Source organism: Epinephelus fuscoguttatus, linkage group LG1 (genome assembly GCF_011397635.1).
Source record: "Epinephelus fuscoguttatus linkage group LG1, E.fuscoguttatus.final_Chr_v1".
NCBI classification, from domain to species: Eukaryota; Metazoa; Chordata; class Actinopteri; order Perciformes; family Serranidae; genus Epinephelus; species Epinephelus fuscoguttatus.
Window position 1 is genome coordinate 37,690,604 of NC_064752.1, and position 23,212 is coordinate 37,713,815.

Here is a 23,212-nt window from a genome sequence, read left to right on the forward strand (position 1 = left end):
CAAGACTTCTAGAGCTACAGGCTAACCACTGCTACTGAAGTTCAGCAAAATTTTGAGGGAAAGGCACCAGATCGTAGACGTATGATGCACAATTTTAGTTGATGAAATGTTAGAACATTTTTAAATTCGATGTAGGCTACACATTTTTACAGCTGTCGAATGCAATAATCACTTTAGGCCTACAACAATGAAAATCTGAATGTTAAGATAACTGTTCATTTCATTTCCAGATAATTTTATGTCGGAGCCACAGGGAGCCAATGGAGAGGGTTTAAAGAACCACATACGGCTCCAGAGCCACAGGTCGCCTACCCCTGGTATAGGATATGTTCTGTTCATATTCATATGTTCATTTATTTCATTATGTTTTATTATTTGTTTAATGATGTCCATTGAGGATCTCCATAATAAAGTAGCTTATATCTTTTATATTCAACAAAATACTCTTATCTCAAGGTCAGTTAAAAGCTGTCCTGTGGGCTTTTGATCGTATCACATGATCTTCATCAGCAGATGGAGTCTGTCCATTTGGCGTGCAATTGGAGACACGTTTCAAATACTGTATCGACTTCTCGTCCACGTTGGCCCGTGCTGAGATGGTTCATTCTTGACACTGAAAACAGCTATCAACAAAACAGTCTCGCCTCAAGGTCAAATAAGTAACTCCTTCATGTCACATGATCCAAACAAACTCATCCAGATCAGATGAATGGGAATTTTAATGTGTGCATCAAGTGATATGGTTGAAAGCTCCAAAATAGCCACAGCTATTAAAGGGGGCTTGAGGTGACATTGTTTTGTCTGTCAACATAAGTAATTATCTGAGCACTGTGAGATCTTCAGTCTGACTCATAAAATATGCCCATCACGACTGGTCACACGCTGAATTCATGAGATGTGAAATCACAAACCATTTCACATCATAAAGTCATCATCAGGCAATTTGCACTATGGATGTCACGGTCACAGCTGCAGGTGTCCATTTGTCAACATCAATTTAAGCATCACCTAATACCCCTCACCTCTTAACTTTTCCACAACAACCAGAAAAACCAACACTCGCTAACACTTGAACCTACTCAGGGGATCTATGGGAGTGATCTAGTTTCACTTTTAAGTATGAAGAAAGTGAGAGGGATCATTTAGGGTGAGAGGCAGATGAAAGTTTCTCTGAAGAGGGAAGAACCTGCAGCCGATGTGACTAGACAGACCGGCTTGTTAGTGGAGTGAATTACAGGGATCTGAGCATGATGCTCGGTTTGGTGCAGTAAGAATATAAAATAACAGGCTAGACTGGACTTGTTCTTTCCATCACTTTCACACAGTCATGCAAGAACACACACGTGCTGGCATGTTGCGCACGTACACAAATACAAATACAAAAGACATTGCATGTGTCAATTAAGCATGATTAACATGATTAAGAATTAAACACAGCCTGTTACAGTTCAACTTTAGCCTCAGACATTCTTTACTAAACGTTGTTAATACATTTACTGCACAATGTTGAGACTTCAATATAAGCCATAAACAGTTACGGTGGTGGTCTCATTTAACTGTTGCCAGACCGTCATCATTAGAAAACTTAACACTCTGCTGAACACAAATGCCAGAAGTGTTTAATTCTCTTCACCTCAGTATGCAGACATGATGAAATATCTTGGCATAGAACCACACAGATCAGCAGGTAAGGTTACAGTGGTGGAAAGTAATTAAGTACATTTATTCAAGTACTGTATCTAAGTATAATCTTTACATGAGTATTTACATATTGTGCTATTAGCACTACATTTCTGAGGCAAGTAACGCACATACTACTTCACTGCATTTATTTAGCATCTTTAATTACTAGTTACTTTTCAGATTCATATTATTTTTACGCAATATAATCAGCAAAGAAATAATGATGTATTAAGAAACCCAGCAGTATATAGAGCTTATTAACATTAGTTTCACCATTACCAGCTGCAACATTAAAAAAATGTAATCCAATAATACATCCATTATGCATTAGGAGTATTTTACCTTTAGTACTTTAAGTACATTTTGTAGATAGTAATTAAGTACGTTTACCTAAGTAAAGTATGTATGTTAAATTGCTTTTGTTACTTTCAACTAAGTACTGTTGTTGAGAGGTGAAATGTTCTGCAGCCCCATTATTTGATATGTGCACCTGAAGCACGACCACTCTGCAAAAAAATCATTTTCCTTGAGAAGAACAATCAGACTTCTTCTATCTCATTTTTGTACAGTATATTCTTGAAACAAGTCAATTTTGTATTTAACAAATCGTTCATGTACAGTATGTTACCATTTGTTAGCACCAGCAGAGTTTTTCACGTGAAAACTATTCTGATGTTATAACAGATTTGATTTATAAAATGAGATTTCAGTGACATTACGGACACATTTTGACAGACATGCCTCATGTCTATCAAGCAGCAACCTTCTGGGTTTAAAAAATGAAGCCAATGCACAAGTGCCAAAAACTGCAGTTCCTCTAATGGCCACTTGAGGCTGGCTCTAAAAGTGAGTCAGTCCCTATAGACCTTCAATGTTAAAATGCCCAACTTTACAGCAGAAATAAACTTGTTTACAGCCTGGTACAAAAAACAGTTTTGGTCTTTATAGCGAATTCCACCTTCATAGCAACTGTACAGTGGTCTAAGTTTTATGTAACTCACCCATTTACATTTTATGAAGGCTTAAATTTAAACATAATTGACAGTGTGGCTGATTTGATTGACAGATTGTCTTCAGGGCGTCACTACAGTCAGGCTGTTTTTACAAACTGTTTGTATGTTTTTCTACGAAAAGTAATGCACCCTAATTCATACATATCTGAGAGGCTGCGATCACATTACCAATACACTGCAGGAAGCAGTTCCGACTGGGTAGGGGTGGTGGATTGGTCACAAAAACCCAGACTTTTCTATGTGACTTTCCCCTGGAGTTGTACATTCAAAAGGTACGTCTTCACCATGTTTCTTCTCCTAAATCTAACCACATTAATTTTACTTGCCTAAGGCTAACCTCCGTAACTTTATGTTAAGTATGAAACAGCACATTGCGGACATAACATCATTCATGTGGCAGGAATTCATTGGATATCCTAGCAACTGTTGTGCGTGTATTTTTCGTAGGATGTCATACAAACCATTCTGTGAAAATACGCTGCTACAGTCTATGATTTTTATCCACCTCTTGCTCCTCCACAGCTCCACCCCCTTGTCCAAATATGGTCACTTGTGGTTCCCAAGATCCAAGATGGCGACAGCCCAAATGCCAAAGACTATATATGCTTCAAAATGGGAGTCCACAAACCAATTGGTGACATCGTGGTGACTAAATCCTCAATATCTGTCTAAGGTGTCTATTGATAAGTAATCTGAACAAAGATAAAAATTTAAGATCCAGTGTAGTCTTGCTTTGCCAGCATTGGATAATCCCTTTACACTCAACACAAATACAAAAAGATTTCACATCAGCATAAGATTATTCCACTTATTTTGTCAGATTTTCATTTTCATTTTCATTTTCAGTGTATGCATATGAAAAGATACTTATGTAATATTTTCCACCAACTCCCCTCTCTGCTCTTTTTCCATCACTCCCAGCCCTCAGTCAGTGGCTTCTTGCTTTTGTTTGATGCCATCTCCCGAGAGAGTTCAAGTGTGTCACAAACACACTCACACATACCATCCGCACTGAACTAACCGTTTGCTGTTGCCACTTCTGGATTAGTCCTGCTTTCCCTCCCACACTGACGCAAAGCCTGCCTCACTGTATGCTGCCATGCTTTGGATTTAGGGAAATTTAAGCAACTTAGATTGAGAATTTAAATAAGTGGGCTGCATGCAGGGTAACACTGCATACACACAATCCTATAAATAATCACACAAGTCAGTACTTTTAAACATAAGCATTGTTACGTGCTGAGAAACATTTTTATGACAGATAATTATGGAAGTACACTTCACACTTACATGGATGTTTTTACAGGCAAATTTGTGTTTTTTCTGCTTTGACAGGAGTGTGAGAAGCATCTTACTAAGATCTGTACCTTATAATACCATGTAAACATTTGGCTGTGCTGCCATTTGTGCTTTTATTATAGAGACAATTCAGATGAAAATGGTGTTTTTGTACCCTCATAATAAGCAGCTTAATGCACAAGTTTCTCTTATTCCAGTGTAACCAAGACTTTAGGAGCTTAATATTCAGCTGCAGCATACATATAAACAGGGCAAATAATATATCACAAAGATAATTGTAGCTGGGTAACAGAAACTGCAAGAACTTCTGAGGACAATTCAGTAACTGTGATGCTGTCTACTGAAACTGAGTATGCAGTACTTTCAAGACAAAGGACAACTACACAATTTCACATTAAGACAAGATGATAAATGAACATGCGAGCGTGTTACATGTAAATAAGTACACTGAACATCCATCACAAGACTAACTATTGAAAGTTGAAGACATATAATGCACATCACTAAAACAAAATCTTAATATCAGCATTTTTCCAGTCACACAAACAGATTATCAGGTGAAAAATGTCTAATTTCATTAGATTTTTGAAGGTTTCTGTGAATTTTGTGACTGTTTTAAAGAAGCCCGATCAATGTGAGAACCTTGTTCCATACAGTAGATGGTGCAAAGACATAAATTATCATCAATGATGACAACAGGAAACTAACTTTACTCTCGTACAGTGCCATTCAATGTATTAAATACAATGGAATGCTGTTTTTTTTTTTATACTAAACCTGCTAGATTTGGGAAAGCGATATCAAACCCTCAGTGCCCAGCACTAATTGTAGAGCAGACCTTTACAAAGCCACATTCAGTTACATTCATTCCAGTTTTTCTCACATCATTTCTTTACCTATCGAAGAAACAGTAAAAACCACTTAAAAGTTAACACACTGACAGTGAAAGACACGAGAACAGACAGGTAGGATCGTGTTGCTGAACAAGGTGAGCTGCTGTGAGTTTCTGAAGGCCGAACAAAGACACTGATGTAAATATAATTAACCACAAAAAGCTTGTACAACACAAAATAAGCAAATGTATTTCTTACCACTGTAGTGTAGGTAAACAACAGGCTCTGCTCTTTTATTTACATAAACAATAAAATGAATGCATTACATTGAAGTTGGCACACAACAGCAGCAATCAAACTGAGTAGTGAAACTCGCACCTTTTATTTGGTCTGTCAGTGTGGTCTCTGCCTTAGTGCAAGCTGTCTGTACTGAACTGGAATTATTTAGAGTTATATCAGGGATTAAGACCAAATGACACACACAACAATACGTCATAATAGAAACACACAGTTACACACTCAGCGTTGGATGTACTCTTTAAAATGCCTAACACCTCAGCAGATGGGAGGACATGGTGGAAGAGTTTATCTACTAGAAGTGAAAGAAGCCGGTTGGTTTCGCTGGTGCAGCCATCAGCATGTTAGCTTGGTTTTTGTGAGTTATGTGGATCTATAATAAAGAAAAAATAAGAATTTGTGAAAAACAACAACAAAACCAGTGTATTTTTACTTTAAATACTCATCCCTTCCTGTGATATTTAATCTCCCACTGGCCCAATTCCAATAACCACCCTCAGCCCTGAGCGCTGAATCCTGCCTGACTGAACATAACGTCAAACGCATGATCAGTGAGTATAACAGGGTACCAAGGCTCCAAACTCGCAGTTGCCAGTTTATTAGGTACACCTAGCTAAAACTAATGTGGTCTTACACAGCAGTCCTGCAATTAATCCATCCTTTAGGAAGGTCATAATGTTCACTTTACGTTCAAACTGTTTGAGAGAGGTGCTGATTCACCTGTATGAACATATTGAGGTTTGTGAAGCTGTGAGGGCAGAATAAATATTACAAAGAGCTGCTATTTGCACGTAAGCCTGTACTTGGGAGATGTTGTTTCAGAGTTTAGATTTCCCCTGCTATCATTTCTAGGATTTGGACACTGAATTGTGGGTAACTGGGAGACAAAGAGTCAGGTTGTGTTCAAAATCGTATTCTAAAAAACTGCCTACTACACACTCAGTCTGTATGTACTGCAAACTGCCTACTTAATGAATGATTACATATGCCTTTACCAACGGACTGTTCACATTTAAGTATACTCAAACAAATCAATCATGACTGTATCACATGAATGACAGCCGGTCTGATCAGGCCAGCAGCTGTCACATCTCTGAAAACATACCAGGAAATTTCCAAAGGTGTAATTTGGATAAACTGACCATATATTGTGAATCTAAATAGTTATTCTCCCGTCTAAAATAATATTAAAACATAATTAAGTGACATTTGAACAGCTTTTAGCCTGGCTCAACATCTCTACCACTGCACAGTCTGAAGAGATGCAATGCATTGTGGGGAAAATTGAGTATGTTCAGTAAGCTAATTTGTGTTTTGTATGATAGCAAAGCCATGATCTGCCCTACTTAGTCTGCCTTAGTCTGCCTCTGTTTGCCTTACCCTGACATTCTTACCCTAACTTTTACCAATCTTACACCTCTTGCCTAAACCTAACCAATCCAGCCAACAAAGGCAACAAGTCCCAGCCAATCAGAGGGAGAGAGGGCGGGTCATGTCTGCCATGTTATGAAATGTAAATTTCCATCCAAAAGGCTCATGTCGCATACCTGGAAATTCTTGCACATGTATTCACATGTACTATACATCCAGGTATTTCTTGCATACACAAAATCCACAAACTATGAAGTGTGACTGCACTAAATACTCCATTTTACATCATACTTAATAGGAACAATATAGCACATGATTTCAAACATAGCCTCAGTTAGTTGTTTGCTTTTAATGACAAGGTTGGTGGATTGAACCTCAAGCTTCCCCTGCCCAAACTGCACACAGTGTATCAGTGCAATAACTATAAATCACTTTGTATAATATCATCTACTAAATGAATGTAATACAATGTTTAAAAGGAGAGTCCTCGAACACTTGCTGATTTCACAGTGTGATAGCCCTGAGAACTCCCAGATTAGGCCCTCGCTAACTGGCTTTAAACACCTCACACAGATAAACATGATCTAAATATGAACCTAACATGTAACGTCTCTTGGCACTGGTTAGAAACACTTACAGTACATGGAGGCTGCATCCAGGGCTCCCCATCGATTTGCATGGGCAGGGCTTTAATTGTCCTGCACACAGGGAGGGAAGAGACTGAGATTTAATTATACTGTACTATTTATACTGTTTACAACAGACTACATAGAGAGAGATAAAATACCAGAATCACCTGACAATATAATACAGTTGAAAACAATAGCCACATTTAACCTTGTTTTTGTTGTCTTATACTGTTAGGTATTCTTGTTATCCACTTGTAGGTAAAAGTACACAACCTGATAGTAATTTGGGAAGACTGTGCCAGCCTGTGCCCGGCGCTCTTCAGTCCTGTGTAGATCTGTCCCATCTCTATGACTCCTTCAAGCCCCAACACCTCCAAACGCTTATCACTCATATCTGTGGAGTGACGAAACACACACAGATCAAGTTCAATGAGTTAGTCATAAATTAAACAAGGTTGATAACATCTGTGTGCATGATGGCAGGGAGGGTTTACTGTCAATATTTGCACACAAAAAGATGTGGTGATTTAGGAGAGTACAGACCTTGAGAGATTGTTTTAAGAACTTCAGGGTCAGTGATAACTTCACTGTGCTCTACCTCTGGCACACTATCAGACTTCTTGGACTCGCCCCAGAGGTTGGAGCCTCCATGCATGCTGGGTATGTTGAGGACAGCTATGCCCTCCAGAGGCATGCTGCTCAGGTCCAGAGTCTTCCCACAGCACTTGTGGAGGCAAAACAACAGGTTGTTTATGCAATGGAACAACAGCAAGACTTAAAACATGAGCAATTATGTAAATTACAGATAATTACTTTTGGCACAACAGCAACACGACTGCATTAGATATTCTAACCTCAATCAAGAGACAGTCCGTCAGCCTCTTGCAAGATGCAGAGATCGTCTCAGAAGTGGCAAACTCAAGATACCAAAGTTTGTTCTTCATTCTAATGAAAACAACAAAGAATAAGATTTTAAAAAACTGAACTCTGTTAAACTTTTCATTGGTAAACACTGTTCATACAGTTAGTGTGAATCCTCACCTGCTGTTGAATCTCTGCGGATATTTCTCTCTCATTGTGTGGAAACGATGAGCGATAGAGGCATCCTGTCAGGGATTTTTTTTTGTGTACATCAATAACAAATTACAAGAAATGTTTGTTTTTTTGCTTTTTTTTGTTGGAGAAATAGATCAATAGTCATGTGTGATGTTATCATTCCTCCCTGCTGAGGCAGTGACTCACCACTCCAATAGAGAAGTAGTTGTTAATGATGTGGTAGGGCACAGGGTCTCCTGCATCTTGGGGGTTCTCTGATATCACCTGGATGCTCCAGCGGTCCAAGGGCATCACCTCGCTCGCTTCGATCTCCTTCAGGATCTCTCTCAAGTCTGACCCTTCATAGCCTTTGGCAGGATTACGAAAAGAAGCAGAAAAAGTAAACACAGGGAGCTAACGTTCGAGCAAATACCTCAGTGATGGATCGCAGCAAATGTGACAATGGTGTTACCTCCTCCCCAGCGTAGACAGCGAGCCAGGTCATTCCCGGTGCCCAGAGGCAGGACAGCTATTGGAGGATGCCATGGCAGGTTTTCTTTGTCTGAAATCAAAGGTCCATTATTAACCTTTTAGACAGAGGGGATCCTAGACTCTGAGGGGCCCTGGGCGAAGAAGCCCATCAAGGCTCTGTTACCTGTAATAAGGTAGCCAGATGGGCCGCTACTAAAGGGGTTTTTGACAGTGGCAGTGTATAGCGGGGATAGAGGTTCGATGGGGTTTACTTCATAAGCTGTTTATGGATCAAACTGTTCTGGGGACTCCCTGAGAGGAACTGCTCACTGCTATAGAAGATTCTTTAAATGCTTTAACAGATCAAAATTAAGTTGTACGTCCTCCATTTCAGTAGGTCATTTGTTTGTGTTTTCTTCTGTTTATGTGGCTAACGGGTGTTTTAAAATGGCAGTTACTGGTGCTGCACTGGCTCATGTGTTCAACCAATAAACACACACACTTACATCTATCTATCTAAGGGCCCTGACACACCAAGGTAATGGTCAGCCATTGGCCAATGTTAGGCCTTTGGTGAGTGTCTCCTTGTTCGTGTGACGCGTCCCACGCTGTTGGCATTAGTCAGCTGTTGTCAGCATTCCTGAACACCACTTCCACCTGCTGGTGTGGAGAATGATTTCTTCTCGCACAGAACGTAGTGCTAATTAGGCATCGGCTGTAGTGTTTACGGTGTGTTCAGGTGTAACTTTTTAGCCGAGACACAGGAGATATGAGGTGATGCAACAGACGGCCTTTGTTGCCACTAGTTCTTTGATCTCAATCTCTACATGTCTTATTCACCCATTCACACACAGGTGGTCAAGGCCGCCATACAAGGTGCCACCTGCTACTCAGCAACCATTCCCTCGCACTGACACACCAATGGAACAGCCATCGGGAGCATTTTGGGGTTCAGTATCTTGCCCAAGGATACTTCGACACGTGGGCTGGAGGATCCGGGGATCAAAAGGCCAATCTACCGGTTGGTGGACGACCCACTTTACTTCTGAGCCACAGTCGCTGGTTACCTTAATCATTAAAAAAAAAAAAAAAAGCCACAATACCTATAGCATCCAGGAGCCACCCGACAGTGCCGTCTCCTCCACACGCCAAGATCCTGTAGTCACGCATATTGCGGAAGAGGTGTAGTCTAAAGGAACAAACAAAACGTTAATATGAAGAAACTCAAATGTGTACAGTTACAATGGTGAAAGTGTACTGTACCCTGGTGCAGGACCTCCGTTGGAAAGGTTGTAGACTTGACGCGGGTTCAGCATGTACTGAAACTTCCTGAGCACTCTGTGGAAAACAAGAGACGCACACACACAGTTAAACACATCCAGGAAGTGAGAGGGACCATATTCTAAAAATGACATAAAAATGAATAGATTGCTTTTACACTAGGCGTAAAAGAAAGTTACACAAACATATTGAGACTTTCAGCTGCTTACCGTTCACCCTGCTTTCCTCCACTTTTTGGGTTGACAAACACCAGCAGAGGGTGGATGTTTGGAATCGAAACAATCTGAAGAAGACATGACAGACTAAGATCTGATGGATAATGTAACTGTACAGATCTTAGATGTATATAATGTATAATAACTGTGAGGCAGCAGCATTCTAACGTTTGCTACTGTCGAATAAAGAAGATAAGAGGAGGTTTTATAGATAGCCTGGGTAAAGCGCGGTAACTCTAAACCATCCATGACGGACCACAATGCACCATGACTTCTTTGTGTCTCACGCTAAAAAAAGTTTGATATATTTAATATTAAAACATCATGATGATATATTGTGATTGCCATGGCAGATATTTTTAGATTTCAGGAATACTCAAATGAAAAATGTTGGCAGTGAATGTTAAAAAATGTGCAGAAACTGAGCAACAAAAAGAAGCAGTGTATTTAGCCATATTTACGAGAGCAGAGAATTATGCTGCTGGAGTAAGTTTTGGTCCTTCATTTCAACAATGAAAACTTGTTACCATAGGAAGAGATTGAAACCAACATGATTTAATGCTCGTGACAGGAGGTGAGTGTCTGGTACTGTAAATTTTGGATCAGTGGGCCTGTCCCATCTGAAGTGAACATAACCGTGATGGGCGTATTTGTCCAGGACTCCATCCAACACACTGAACCAAACAGACTCAGAAAACACTGGTACAGTCCTTTTAAACATAAAAACCTTCAAAAAAAATAACATGACGAATCACAGAAATTGGAGATTCTCCCGAGAACAGCGATATGCAGATGGTGGTTTGAGTTGACAACTTGAAAGAGACCTCACAGAGAAAACACATGGGTGTACAGTTGGGAGAGGAATAAAACTGTGTAGGAAGATTTGATTACAGCAGACCTGGAGGATGTGGCCATCAGGGGTGACGTTTAATAAGCTGGAGTCCTCGTCCTGCAGGGAACACAGGACAATTAACCAACGAACACACAATAATTCTAAAAATGTAAATCTGCTACAGCCAAATTTACAGTGCTGCTCATTTTACCTTGGAGACGGCGTATATCGCCCACGGAGGCAGTATATGATCTTTCAGTGGTCCACAATCACAGGGCGATGAGCCAGAGGAAGTGCACTCATCATGACGCTTAAAAAGATACAAGACTAAGTGACCATCGACAAAAAGAGATCCCCTTTAACTTGTTCACTAATGTCCTCACACATACACACACATACACACACTCCTCACCATCTCCTGGCACCATGCACAACGCCTCCCTGCTAAAGTTTTGATCTTCTTGTGGCAGACATGACACTTGTTGGACTTACAGTCAGCTCTGATCCAGTCGTGAGCTGCTACCTGAGATACAGAGGAGTGAAAGAAGAAAAAGGTGGGGAAAAGATGTAAATCACCACTATAAGTTATCTTTTTTCTATAAAGAGAAACAGTTTGATCGATGGAAGTGATTACAGAACCATGACTTCCTCGTCCATTTATAATCACCTAAAGTAATTATCACCTGTCCCCACTACTCATAATGTAAAGGAAAGTCTTAAAGGGGCAGTTCATCTCAAAATTGTTTCTCTTACAGACAATATCTCCAACACTCTGCAATTCATACAGATTTTGCAGTGTACTGTCCCTTTAAAATGATATCCAACTTCCGTTCCAGGATCAACGTTCATGTTGACTACAACGGTGCCAAACCACAACCCAGCCCTGAATGACTGCAGGAAACATGATGTTATAGTTGAGTTAGAATCAGCACAGACCACACCCTCCGTAGAGCAGCTGTGGAAGTTAAAGACAGCGTCAGATTTATGACTTTCTGGATAACCATTGACAGCCAGACATGCATCAACAGATCAGATATCCCTGAAGCACACTGGCCTATCAAACCTCCGGAAGCAGCTGACGAAAGTTGGCCAGTTCACTGTTGTGATCCATTACAGATCGTGAGTTGTGGTTTTGACACCGGAAAAAGACAGTGAACACATCATTGTCTAAGTTTGTGCAAAATCAGGATGTTTAGCAGATGTGCAGAGCAGACTGTGCCGGCTGTATTTAGTGCTGCTGCCATTGGTTTTTGGTCAGTAAAAAGAAAACTGACGTGGTTTTATTCAAATGTCAAATATGAGCTTTCAGTTCATTCTTGACCTTGAAAACAGCTGTTTGACAAAAAATAATTAACGCAAGGTCACACAGATTTGATTTAAATGTAACAAAAAGGACTTTAAAGAATAATTCTGGTGATGTTGTATATTATTGATCATCTACAGTGATTGACTGTATACCCACAGCCTGATTCATCTAATTTCTCTGTGCCATCGGCCTCCACTGTTTTCCAGAAACCATTAAAACACATCTATCAAACACACCGTTGCACTGGAGAACATGTTCTTTCATTACAATGTACATGCGCACTGTAGTTTATTTTGGGCCAATCCCACATACACCGCCCTGCTGCCAGTTATATTCACTCGTAAACAAAATGTGTATCAATCCACAGCTGAAAATAGTCCCCAACAAACGCACATTTTACTCCTTTGACTTAGACTTTTGACTGATGTTTGCCGACAGCTACAGCGCCCAACTGTTTTAGGAGTTTACTGAGACTTTTAAAACATGAAACTATCTATCTGTGACTTCTTTCCACATCTTCAGTGTGAACAAATGGGCTGATAGAAGTCGGAGAGTATTGAGAGATGGACTTATGTTCCCTTACCTTATGTTCCTGTAACTTTGAAAAACAGAAACAAAACACATGTAAGGAAAAGGAAATGAAGTGTTGCGTGTGTCCTTACACCAATCTCCTTCTTAGATTTGACAAAGGTCCGAGCACAGGGGTCAGGATTCTTGTTAGCACACTGATTGTGGACAGTGTACTTGCAGCCTGAGGAAGAAGATTAGAGAGGTGACTTGAGGTCAAGATAAAGCTTTCTCCCCTAAAAGCCTACATGATTCCATATTAAAGTATGTGTAATTATAGACAATGAACTTGAAAAGGTGTGACTCCTCCACCTCATTTATACTGTGCATGAGGTGCATGGCTGCCCCCTGATGGCGGCTGTGAGCTCTTACAGTTGCAGCAGAGTCCCTGCTTCCCGAGGCCGAGCAGCATGCTCTGACACACACCACAGTAGGTCGGCTTGTTAAAGTGCTTCATCCTCCAAATGTGCTGCCCATCCTTTTCTGTCATCTGTGGGTGAGGGGAAGACAAAAAGACTAAATAAAATATAACAGGAACCACAACTGGGGATTTTGTGGGAAAACGTATGTGTTGTATGTGAAGTCAAGTGTTTGTTCTGTCACCTTCAGTCCAAGCAGAACGAGTAAGGGCACGTTGTTCATGCCTCCCTTCACCCATTCGTCCAGAGTGACAGTCCCACTGCCATCCGCATCGATCGCTGTCATCATTTCTTTGAGCACCTGTTCAATTATAAAAGCATCTGCTCACTATTTATCATCCTGCATAGTAATCTTCCTTTTACATCTCTCAGATGCTGTAACTGAGCTCTCTTTCTGGTGTAAAACAAACTTTAATTATCTTACTTGTCAAAGATAATAAGTTATCTGACTACTTGTTTACTTTTTCAAAAGATTAAGACATTATTTAATGACAGAATTAAAAGCTTAAAAATGAAAAAGCAACCAAAATGAGACTCATACTGGTCTGAGTTCAGTCACATCCCAGCCCAGGTAATCAGCAGCTCGCATCATCTGGATGATTATACGATCCACCTCCTGATGGAGAGACAACAGGGTTTATATCAACAGTCACCATATTCATCTTAATCAATGAGTAAAAACCTAAGTGGTATATTATAAGGACTTTTGTTTTGTTTTGTTTTTTTTAAATATGTTTTTGGGAATTTTGCCTTTACTGGATAGGACAGCCAAGTGTGAAGGGGGGACAAGGAGAGAGGGGACGACATGCAGCAAAGGGCCACAGGCCGGACCCAAACCTGGGCTGCCGCAGCAACAGCCCCGCACATGGGGCGCCCGCTCCACCCACCAAGCCACCGACGCCCCAGGACTTTTGTTTTTGAAATAGACTGGTTTATCATTTATGGACTGTTAAAGGGACAGTTCACCCCCAAATCAAAAATACATGTTTTTCCTCGGCATGTCATTAATGGTGTCCTCCTCAGCTGAACTGTAACATTAGCTAGCTCAGTGATGCTAGGTGAGCTAGCAGTAGATGCACAAGTGTCATCTACTTTATTTATATATGAAAGAGGGCAGATATCTCTACAGCGGACGCTCAGCAATTCACACCAGAACAATCTAGATTGATAAAGAGCACTACAGGTAAGAAGAAAAATACATCTTCATTTTGGGTTGAACCGTCCCTTTAAGACTTAAGTAAGGCTTTACAAATATGCAGCATCGGAGCAGGACTTTAGTGGTAAATATATTATTTAGCTTTCATTTATAGTTTGGTCAAATTTGTGGGGTCAAATTGTATCCATGTCACTACCTGTCGCACCAGCAAGATATACAGTACATTAGCAAGATGTTCATTGTCGGTGCTGCTTCTTCACCTTTCAGCATTTCAACTTACAAATAAACTTTACAGGCCATATAGAAAAAATAAAAGCACCCTAAATATTTGGTTGATTTAGACATAGGTCATTAATATAGCGCAGTTAGAAAGACTTGTCAGTGATTTTGAGTGACTTACAGAGCTGTCCAGGAGTTTGTTGCAGTCTTTATCGTAAAGTTTGAAAGTATCTAGAAACAAGACAAAGTCAGTCAGTGAGCTGAACAATGAGACCTTACAGATCATCAATCTTAATTATTTATCAATGGTGAAATGTATGTTAAATTCAAATGCACTATAATAAATATGTAGCAAAATGCCCAAAAGGAAGATTGGACCAACATTCAAGCTTCTCCCGCGGCTGTCCTTCCTCCAGCACCGAGAAGTAACAGGACACATCACGAAGAAAGACCCCACCTGAAGATAAAGAAATGTACACAACCTTTTGACCAAGCTGAAAACTTTTATTACTTTCCTGAGGTCTAAAACAGCATGTTTGTTTTTTTAGCTTCGCATGAAAATGTAGAACTGCTGCAATGAAACAATAAAAGCAAACAGAAGAACAAAATACAAGTGCACTAATCTCCAAAGCTTCTGTACGCCTACAGCATCATTCCTATGACGCAGCACTACAAGACAAAACGAAAAGACAAACAAACAGGTGGGCGTTGGACAAAGTGTCCAACAGGAAATACTCTTTGCAGCATTCTTTATTTCTTTGAGTATTTTCAGGATGTTCTGCGGTGCATTCCCAAGCACACTCAGAGCTGAGTATGACTGTAGAGCTTTTCCTCTTCACACCTGCTCAATGCTGTTATGTAAAAGGAGATCAGGCTTTCAGAATGATTTACCTCCTTTGGGCAGAGGGCTCTTTGTGCACCCATCCTGCTCCACATGTTGGAAATAGCAAAACAGCCGTTGGCAGAAATCTGGAGGGACGTTATCCAGTTCTAGGTAGGTCTTGAGAAAGAGACAGAAACCTGCCTCATCGACAGACTGTGGAAAGAAAAGAATCTCAATGTCAGCAGTGGCACCCACAGAAATGTTTTCATAGATGCCAGATGGGCCCATTGAAAACCTTGGGGTGGCACCAAAACCAAAAGCCATCACTGAATTTCAGGAATTCGATTATGAAAACTATGTCAATATGAGAGATAAGGAATCGTATACTGACACACTTGTTTCTTATTTTACAGTTAAAGCAACACTTACCTTTCTGGAAATTTTAAGCTGTTCTTTGTTTAGGTTAAAATGCTATTACTAAGCTGATGGCACACTAAAATGTAAGTGAATTCCACCAGAGATAAAAACTCATAATTATACCATTCTCATGTGAGTCAAAGAAAACTCCGACCAATCATTGCCCGAGCGTCCTGTCTGTCTTCCCCATGTGGAGGCCTCCCACCTCCAGCCGCTCCAACAGGGAATTCAGTTGGCAAAAGAAAGAATATTGCGAAAAAGCTAACACTAAGAGAGAACGTGATGCTGCAAGAACCAAAACTCGGGTCAACATCGGCTCTGCTTTTGAGCGATGGCGAAGACTGATGCAGCTTCATCCTGAGCTAAAAGGGGATGAGATGGTCACAGAGTTTCTGCTGGACAAGCATTTTTAGTTTGCCTCTAATGTAACATAGGCTATAGCGTTATACGACTCCTCTTCTCTTCTACTCTTCTCTTGGCGTGCTACACTCGTTCTCCTCTTCCGTGTATCTAACGTTACCTTGCCAACGCCTATGTTTATCATAGACGTAATGAGGACATAATGGAGGAGGGGGGAGTAGGCCTTTGGAGGGAGGTGGAGTTGTGGATGTTCAAATTTTTCTAAGTGAAGTAAGTAAGCTGTGTGAAATGCAAGAAAGCTAAGAGTAGCTTTAATCTTACTAATTATCTGCTGTGCGTAGACTAATGCTGCCACAGTTCATGTTTTGAGTCCCACAACAGTTTTGTTTTAATATGTTATGTATCTGTATATGCAAATTGGCTAGTTGTCATTTTTCTCGAAAAGACAAATATACAGCTTTAATCTGAATGAGTGGGGAACAAGCCAACTCACACAGAGGCCTCCAATTATTTTTTTATTATATCCATAAGGGGGACCAGGAATAGTATCACAGTGGCCATGACTCCCACTCACCCCTTGGCGGTGCCACTGGTTGTCAGGAGACTCGGGGTCAAAACAATAATGTGGTTTTTTTTATAATGTTCATAGTAATGCTTTATTTTACCACAACTGTAATTCCTAGGTAATTCTCAAACAATATCCAAGAAAAAAAATCAAGCAGACATCTCACATATGTGTAGAATAAAGTTTCCAATATCAAATAATCAGTAAATGAATATAAAGTTGGTTTTTATAGTTTTTTTAAATTCCTATTTTCTCTTTAATTAATACCAAAATAATAGTTATCTTCAGAAACTTCCCACAAAATGTATCAGAAGAAATGGGAAATTACTACCTCATGTATCACTGTCTAGAATGGATCTGTGTCATGACTTACCTCTCCAGAGCTGTGCTGGGCCAGACGACCCCCAGCCTGAAACTCCTTCATCACATCTTTTACCTTCAAATTGCTCTCTGCAAAGAGAAGGGTGCATTAACAAATAGAAAATGACATGAGAAAGGAATAAATTCTAAAGCCACTAACTTTTTCTGATATGAATCTTTGCTCTTTGTCTGTTATGAACATGACTGATAAAAAAAGAAAAATGTTCTGGAGTAAAAAATGAGAGCAGAGGAGCTTAGTCCGTCCATTGTCTATCTGCCATTTGTCCCACACTGTAATTACATGGCTCCTGAGTGCTAAAACAGGAAGCAAATGTCAGATGATCCCTAATCGTGGACATGAACGTACTGTGTGTATCGTACAATAAATCCGGGACGTGCTGTCAGAGGTAAAACTCAGCGGTGCTTTTCTCGGGTCCGGAGAGGAGCGGGTGTAATTATCCCTTCATCCATTATCCAACAGTGCAAATTCTCCCTCCCCTCCCTGACACTAAAAGCCTACACACCCATTTCATCTCTTTCAAAGCCTCTGAGTGTACAGCAGAATATTTTTAGCCCCATACCACTTTTTGTTTCATGTCAACAGGTCTATCCAATTCTGTATTAGCTCCAAGTCCAACACAAAACCATGAAACAGTTTGGACTTTGTTTGTGTTTTTGGGGTTGAGACTGACTGACCCTCAGAGGATCTATCTGGAGCAATCTGAGGAACCTCCTCAGTCACTTATTTTATGACAGATGCTTAGTGACTACTGCTGCTCTCACTTCATGTGACTGATCTCAAAGGAGAGATTTTCAAGTTTTAAAGAACTGGAAACAAAAGTAATTGATCCATCAGATGCAAGAAAAGTCTGCATACCCAAATCAGTCAGATAAATCTAGCCTCTCAGCTTCTATATATGTAGCACACAGGAGTAACTTGCACAGATGTTTCAGTGTGTCACTCCACTTTACTCTCCTGTGCTGGACATATAAACTGAAAAAATGAGATTGCAGGAGTACTCTGACTGATTTAAGTGTGTGAGCTTGTCTTGTTCTTCTCACCTTCAACTATAATTACACTCTCCTCTTGACTTAGTTTTTTCCTCTACCTTCATAAGTCACTGATCCAACTATGTGTTTCATTTCTCACAAATTCCAAATCATCAGGGTTGCTAAAAAATTCAGATCAATTTGCTTAAAGGGTAACGTCAATATCTTTAACCTGGAATCTATTTTCCCATGTTTTATGCCTATGTGACTAATGGGAACAACAATTTTTGAAATTGGTCCAGTGCTGAGCAGGAGTGCTGCAGCCGACAGCTGCAAAGCAGGATGTGAAGTTAACACTTGGGGCATGTTTGCACTGTCAATAAGTCCACTAGAAATGCTTGTTTTGGCCACAGACAAGCTCAGATTGTTATCTTAAGTGTCTGGTGATATTATGGAAAGGATCCCTCCAGAGATAAACCTTTTTGTTAAAGAATAAGATCCTTTTTATTTAACCAGAAACAGCCCAAAGTCACTATTGACAAACTCACCAGACTCCATTTAAATAAACAGTAATTTCATCATCATAAAACAGACTTCATTCAAACTTAAAAAATAAAATTCACAAAAGCCATCTTGGTTCATTTTTCCACTGTTTCAACAATCAGCAGCTCTGGTTGGGTTGAAATAAACCCTGAATTCACCCAGTTAGATGTGTAAATATGCTGGTTTTTAAACACACTAAAATAACTGTTTATTCAAATGGACTCTGGTGGGTTTGGCATTTGCAATTCTGAGGGCGTTTCAGGTTAAACAAAAAGGATCTTACCCTTAGACAAAAAAGTCTATATGTGTAGGGATCCTCTACATCATTTTGTCAGACATTGAGACTATGATCCGAGCCTGTCAGTGGCAAAAACAAACACTTTTATTGGACGTAAATTGATGGTGCCAAGTGGTTACATTGCAGCCAGTTTCCCTGCTACTGGTCCCATATCAAAAATTGTTGTTCCCATTAGTTACTTAAACACAAAAACATTAGAAAAAAGGTCCAGGTTGAAAAATACTTAAGTTTCCCTTTCCTTAGGTAAACATAGCATAGAATTAGTGGTGCAGGAGCACAGCAGCTGTTCTTGTATGTACTGTTGGGTAGTTTAACTTATAACAAAACATCATATTTTAAAGACTCTTAATATGTTTTGTATGCAAATAATCTTAATTTGTAAAGTAACTAGTAACTAAAGCTGTGAAATAATTGTAGTGAAGGACTTGTGCTTAAGTAGTAAGTGCAAGAACCCAAATATGTGTAATAAGTACAATACTTGAGTAATTGTACTTAGTTACAATCCAACACTGCATACAACAGTGTAAAAATACTATTACAAGTCAAAGTTCTGCATTCAAAATTCAAAATAAAATTACAGAAGAAGCAAAAATATACATTAAAGTATTGAAAGTAAAAGACCTATGATGTATAATACAGTCAATTATTTAACTATTGTTACTGATGCATTGATCTGAAGTTATATTTAGTCAAATGTTGCAGTTGTTCTAGCTGACACTGTAAACATGTACAGTTGGGTGGTTTAACCTGTAACGTGTCACATTTTATGAGCAGAGCTACATGTTATGTATTTAAAATCTTAATCAGCAAAGTAACTGTTGACTGTCGGATAAATGTGGTGCAGTGAAAAGTACATTATGTCCCTCAGAAATGGAGCAGAGTAGTGTAAGGTAACAAAATGGAAATACTTAAGTACAGTACTACATACTGGAATCATAGGTCTTTATATACACATACTCACATAAGCAGATATAACTCACTACTACTTCAACTTGCTTTTCCTCCACAGTGAGGACTGACAGCCTCTCCAACTGGACTCTCTATGTTTAACATGCAACACTGACAATCTGGTAATATTAATAACTGTTGCAACAAAGAGAAGTGAGACGGTGATACTTACCGTCCATGTAATGCTGCAGCTGGATAAAATCCACAGGAGTCAGAGACCCTTCTGCATCGTCAGACGAGGCCATGTCAGTGAGGTGACTGAGCACAGAGAAAACAATGACAGAGCCGTCACACAGAGGTGTCAGGGAGGAGAGCAACACCAGGACCAAGCGTAACAAGACAGTAGTCTGTCACCCACTGTTTCAGCAGTGACTCACATAAACTGGTTTACCTCCATTCCTTGGATTGCACGGGCTAGTATACACTCCCCTCATTAGAGATAGTGATCCCCCATAGTGTCTGGTTTCAGATATTCAGACAGGCTTCTAGCTGAGGAATCCCAGGAATCACTAGTAAATATTAGCCCAAGCTTGCTACACCACATTCAATGAGTTAAAGAGATACTACCATGCAGACTTTAGTTGACACGCCTTCTTAAATATAGAAACGAGACAAAGGTCTGTGACAAGATCTGACATGATGAGTTTGCCTACCATGAGCAGCTATAAACAATAATAATAGCATAACAAGCTGAATGCTGCCTCCAATGATTGATTATTAACTTTGACCGGCTGAGAAGAAACTTAAATTAAACACCAACCTGTGGAGATATAAAGTGCTGGTAAATGTGTTCTTCATATATGTTGTATATGTAACACTTTGCCACAATCACCTTATAAATATTAATAATCACAAACATTCAATTAGGAGCAACCTTTTAAAAGAGGCGTCCACCTGTCAGCATTATAATATGAAGCCAGGCACCTGTCTGACTGACTGACTGACAGGTACGACTCTACTGCACTATGCTCTCAGGTGTTCACACACTCTTACCTTTGTCTCTCCTCAGACTTAAGTGGAAGTAAAGAGAAAAACTGTCCCGGACTCGGAGCTCCACAACACGGAACTTTGCTGTGTTGTTTGACGGGCAGCTGGTGCTTGTGGGTAACGTCAGTGGCGGTATTAGCGGATATAAGGGATTAAGACCGGGCGGAGGAGGAGCTTTCGGCCACATAATTACAGTTAGTGGCGCCGCCTCGCGCGCGTGTACGCTCACACTAACGCAGTACCCGCGCACAAGCACGTGCACTTGTTTGATTTGTTGTACCCTGCCAAACAAGTCAACACTTTCCCTAAATACTGAAGCTTTAAGCCTCAAAGTCAGAGTAAGGACCAGGCTGTCCGGTTCCAGCGTTAACAGGGCGTGAATGAGCAGATGTGGATGAATGAAATACTGAATATGGACTCATAAAGTGGCTCTGACAACTCATGCATGATGTTCTAATGGGTCTTTGCAGAAGGCTCTTGCAGACCGGGCCTTAAAATTCAAGATAAAATTATTAAAAAAAAAAGACAGTAAATAGTTTTCTTCAGCTGTTACTGAGGACATGTCTGATCCAATAGAAACCACCTGATCAGGCCTACAGACTCAGGCTCAGTGTATTTAAGGCAGGCTGAGGTCTATGAGTCAGATAAGATATGTTGCAGTGAGCGTAAATGCACTGAAGATAAAAATCCCACAAACTGAAAGTTTGGCAGGTCAAAGGTTTCCTGATGACACAGTAAGAATGTACCATGCTCTAAATACCTGTGTCCAACTCAAAGTGCATTAAAATATACAGTATATACATGTGAAGACAGGAAAAGGAGGAAAACATTAAAATGAAGGAACATTAGAGCATATTCCAGCCATGGCAAGGTTATACAGGACAAAAAAAGAGATAGAGGGGGTCATAAGGATGCAGGGTCAGTGCAGACCACTCATCTGGCCCCATTGCAATGGACAAATATGTTGTATATATTCATATGATATTATATTTGCAAAACATTGTAGTAGGCTTATATATAAAATTATATATTTGTAATTGTTTAAAGGATAATTTTTCAAAAAGTATTGCGCCTTTCTAGTCTTCTGACCACTCAAAGTGATTTAACACTCTACATGCCACATTCAGCCATTTGCTGGTGGCCAAGTTAAACATTCATACACACTCACAATTTGGGGTTCAGTATCTTGTCCCTTTAACATGAGGATTGGAGAAGCCAGGGATCAATCTTCTGATTAGAGGATGACCCACTCTACTTCCTGAGCCACAGCCACCTATATTACATCCATTGTACAAGGTTGACAGAGTAATGTTCAAAATCCACATGTGAAATATGTAAAGTTATTACATATGAAATGCTGTTTGAACTACAATGTAACATGTGACATTAGTGTTTCCATGGCACGACATTTGACATGGGACACATGACACACACAAAGCAAACAAGAGAAACACACAGAGAAACTCTTCCCCTTCCTTCATCAGATGAATGTGAAAATATTCTTCTAGTATCAAACTGCACGGCATTCTGCACAGTGAGGCTTAAATATCACAGTGATGTAACACTAAGCAAAACGCAGTAGGACTTTAACTTTTACATGGACAAAAAGTCTCACAAGTGCTGTGGGTAAATTCAAGCTACAGAGCTCACAGGTCAACAGAACCATCTCCATGGCAACTGAACAAACCCATGTGCTGAAGAAGACAGGTTAAAATGGTTGAAAGCCCTAGGGAAAAAAAACAGTAAGTGGGCCTTGCACCGGAACGGTTTCAAACTGATATCGCAAAAGGTCAAGAATGAAGTTTCATGCCCAAACAAGTGATATTTCATTAAACAATCCTGTCAGTAATCACAGTACTTTATATTGGTCTGTACTGTAACCAGTGGCAGTGGTATAAGGTAGTTACCATGGGCCCCAGTGCACACTATTGTGATGGGCCCTAGTTCACACTGGTTACTAGTTATGAGATGCACACACGCACGCACGCACACACGCACGCACACACACACACACACACACACACACACACACACACACACACACACACACACACACACACACACACACACACACACACACTGCTGGCAGTTGTTTGTAAACAAAAAAAAGCCAAAGGAATCTAATTCAGGGAGCTTAGTTACTTTTCCTCTCCTTGTTTCTCTCTTGTCCTTTCTACTTCCAACTTTATGTTTGAAAGGCATGACTGCTCGCTGGAGTTGCAGATGTGCTCAGCTTGTCAGTCGTGACAGATTTTACACCTAAACTAGCTACTGTATCGTCTTGTCTTGTGACAT

General features: G+C 40.1%; 1 protein-coding gene across 1 annotated transcript; it reads right to left on the reverse strand.

The window, feature by feature from the left end:
* Positions 1 to 3,925: 3,925 nt before the first annotated feature.
* On the reverse strand, positions 3,926 to 21,052 carry dgkab (diacylglycerol kinase, alpha b). Its single transcript, XM_049587236.1, has 24 exons — positions 20,924 to 21,052; positions 20,103 to 20,188; positions 17,165 to 17,241; positions 15,518 to 15,662; positions 15,009 to 15,083; positions 14,808 to 14,857; positions 13,793 to 13,867; positions 13,436 to 13,552; positions 13,205 to 13,322; positions 12,928 to 13,016; positions 11,372 to 11,482; positions 11,171 to 11,269; positions 11,026 to 11,076; positions 10,122 to 10,195; positions 9,895 to 9,969; positions 9,735 to 9,820; positions 8,633 to 8,722; positions 8,368 to 8,528; positions 8,167 to 8,231; positions 7,980 to 8,070; positions 7,669 to 7,849; positions 7,399 to 7,519; positions 7,134 to 7,194; positions 3,926 to 5,498 (listed from the first exon to the last, which is right to left on the reverse strand). The coding sequence occupies exons 2-24, from the start codon at positions 20,173 to 20,175 to the stop codon at positions 5,421 to 5,423; spliced, it is 2,163 nt and encodes a 720-aa protein (XP_049443193.1). The 5' UTR covers positions 20,176 to 20,188; positions 20,924 to 21,052; the 3' UTR covers positions 3,926 to 5,420.
* Between the last annotated feature and the right edge of the window lie 2,160 nt (positions 21,053 to 23,212).

Excerpts from the sequence above, each read along its gene's own strand:
- dgkab (XM_049587236.1), bottom strand. The coding sequence starts at position 20,175 with ATGGCCTCGTCTGACGATGCAGAAGGGTCTCTGACTCCTGTGGATTTT. Across the intron at positions 11,270-11,371 it reads GTGCATGGTGCCAGGAGATG|CGTCATGATGAGTGCACTTC; the intron begins GTGAGGAGTGTG and ends TATCTTTTTAAG. Across the intron at positions 7,195-7,398 it reads TCTTCCCAAATTACTATCAG|GACAATTAAAGCCCTGCCCA; the intron begins GTTGTGTACTTT and ends CCCTGTGTGCAG.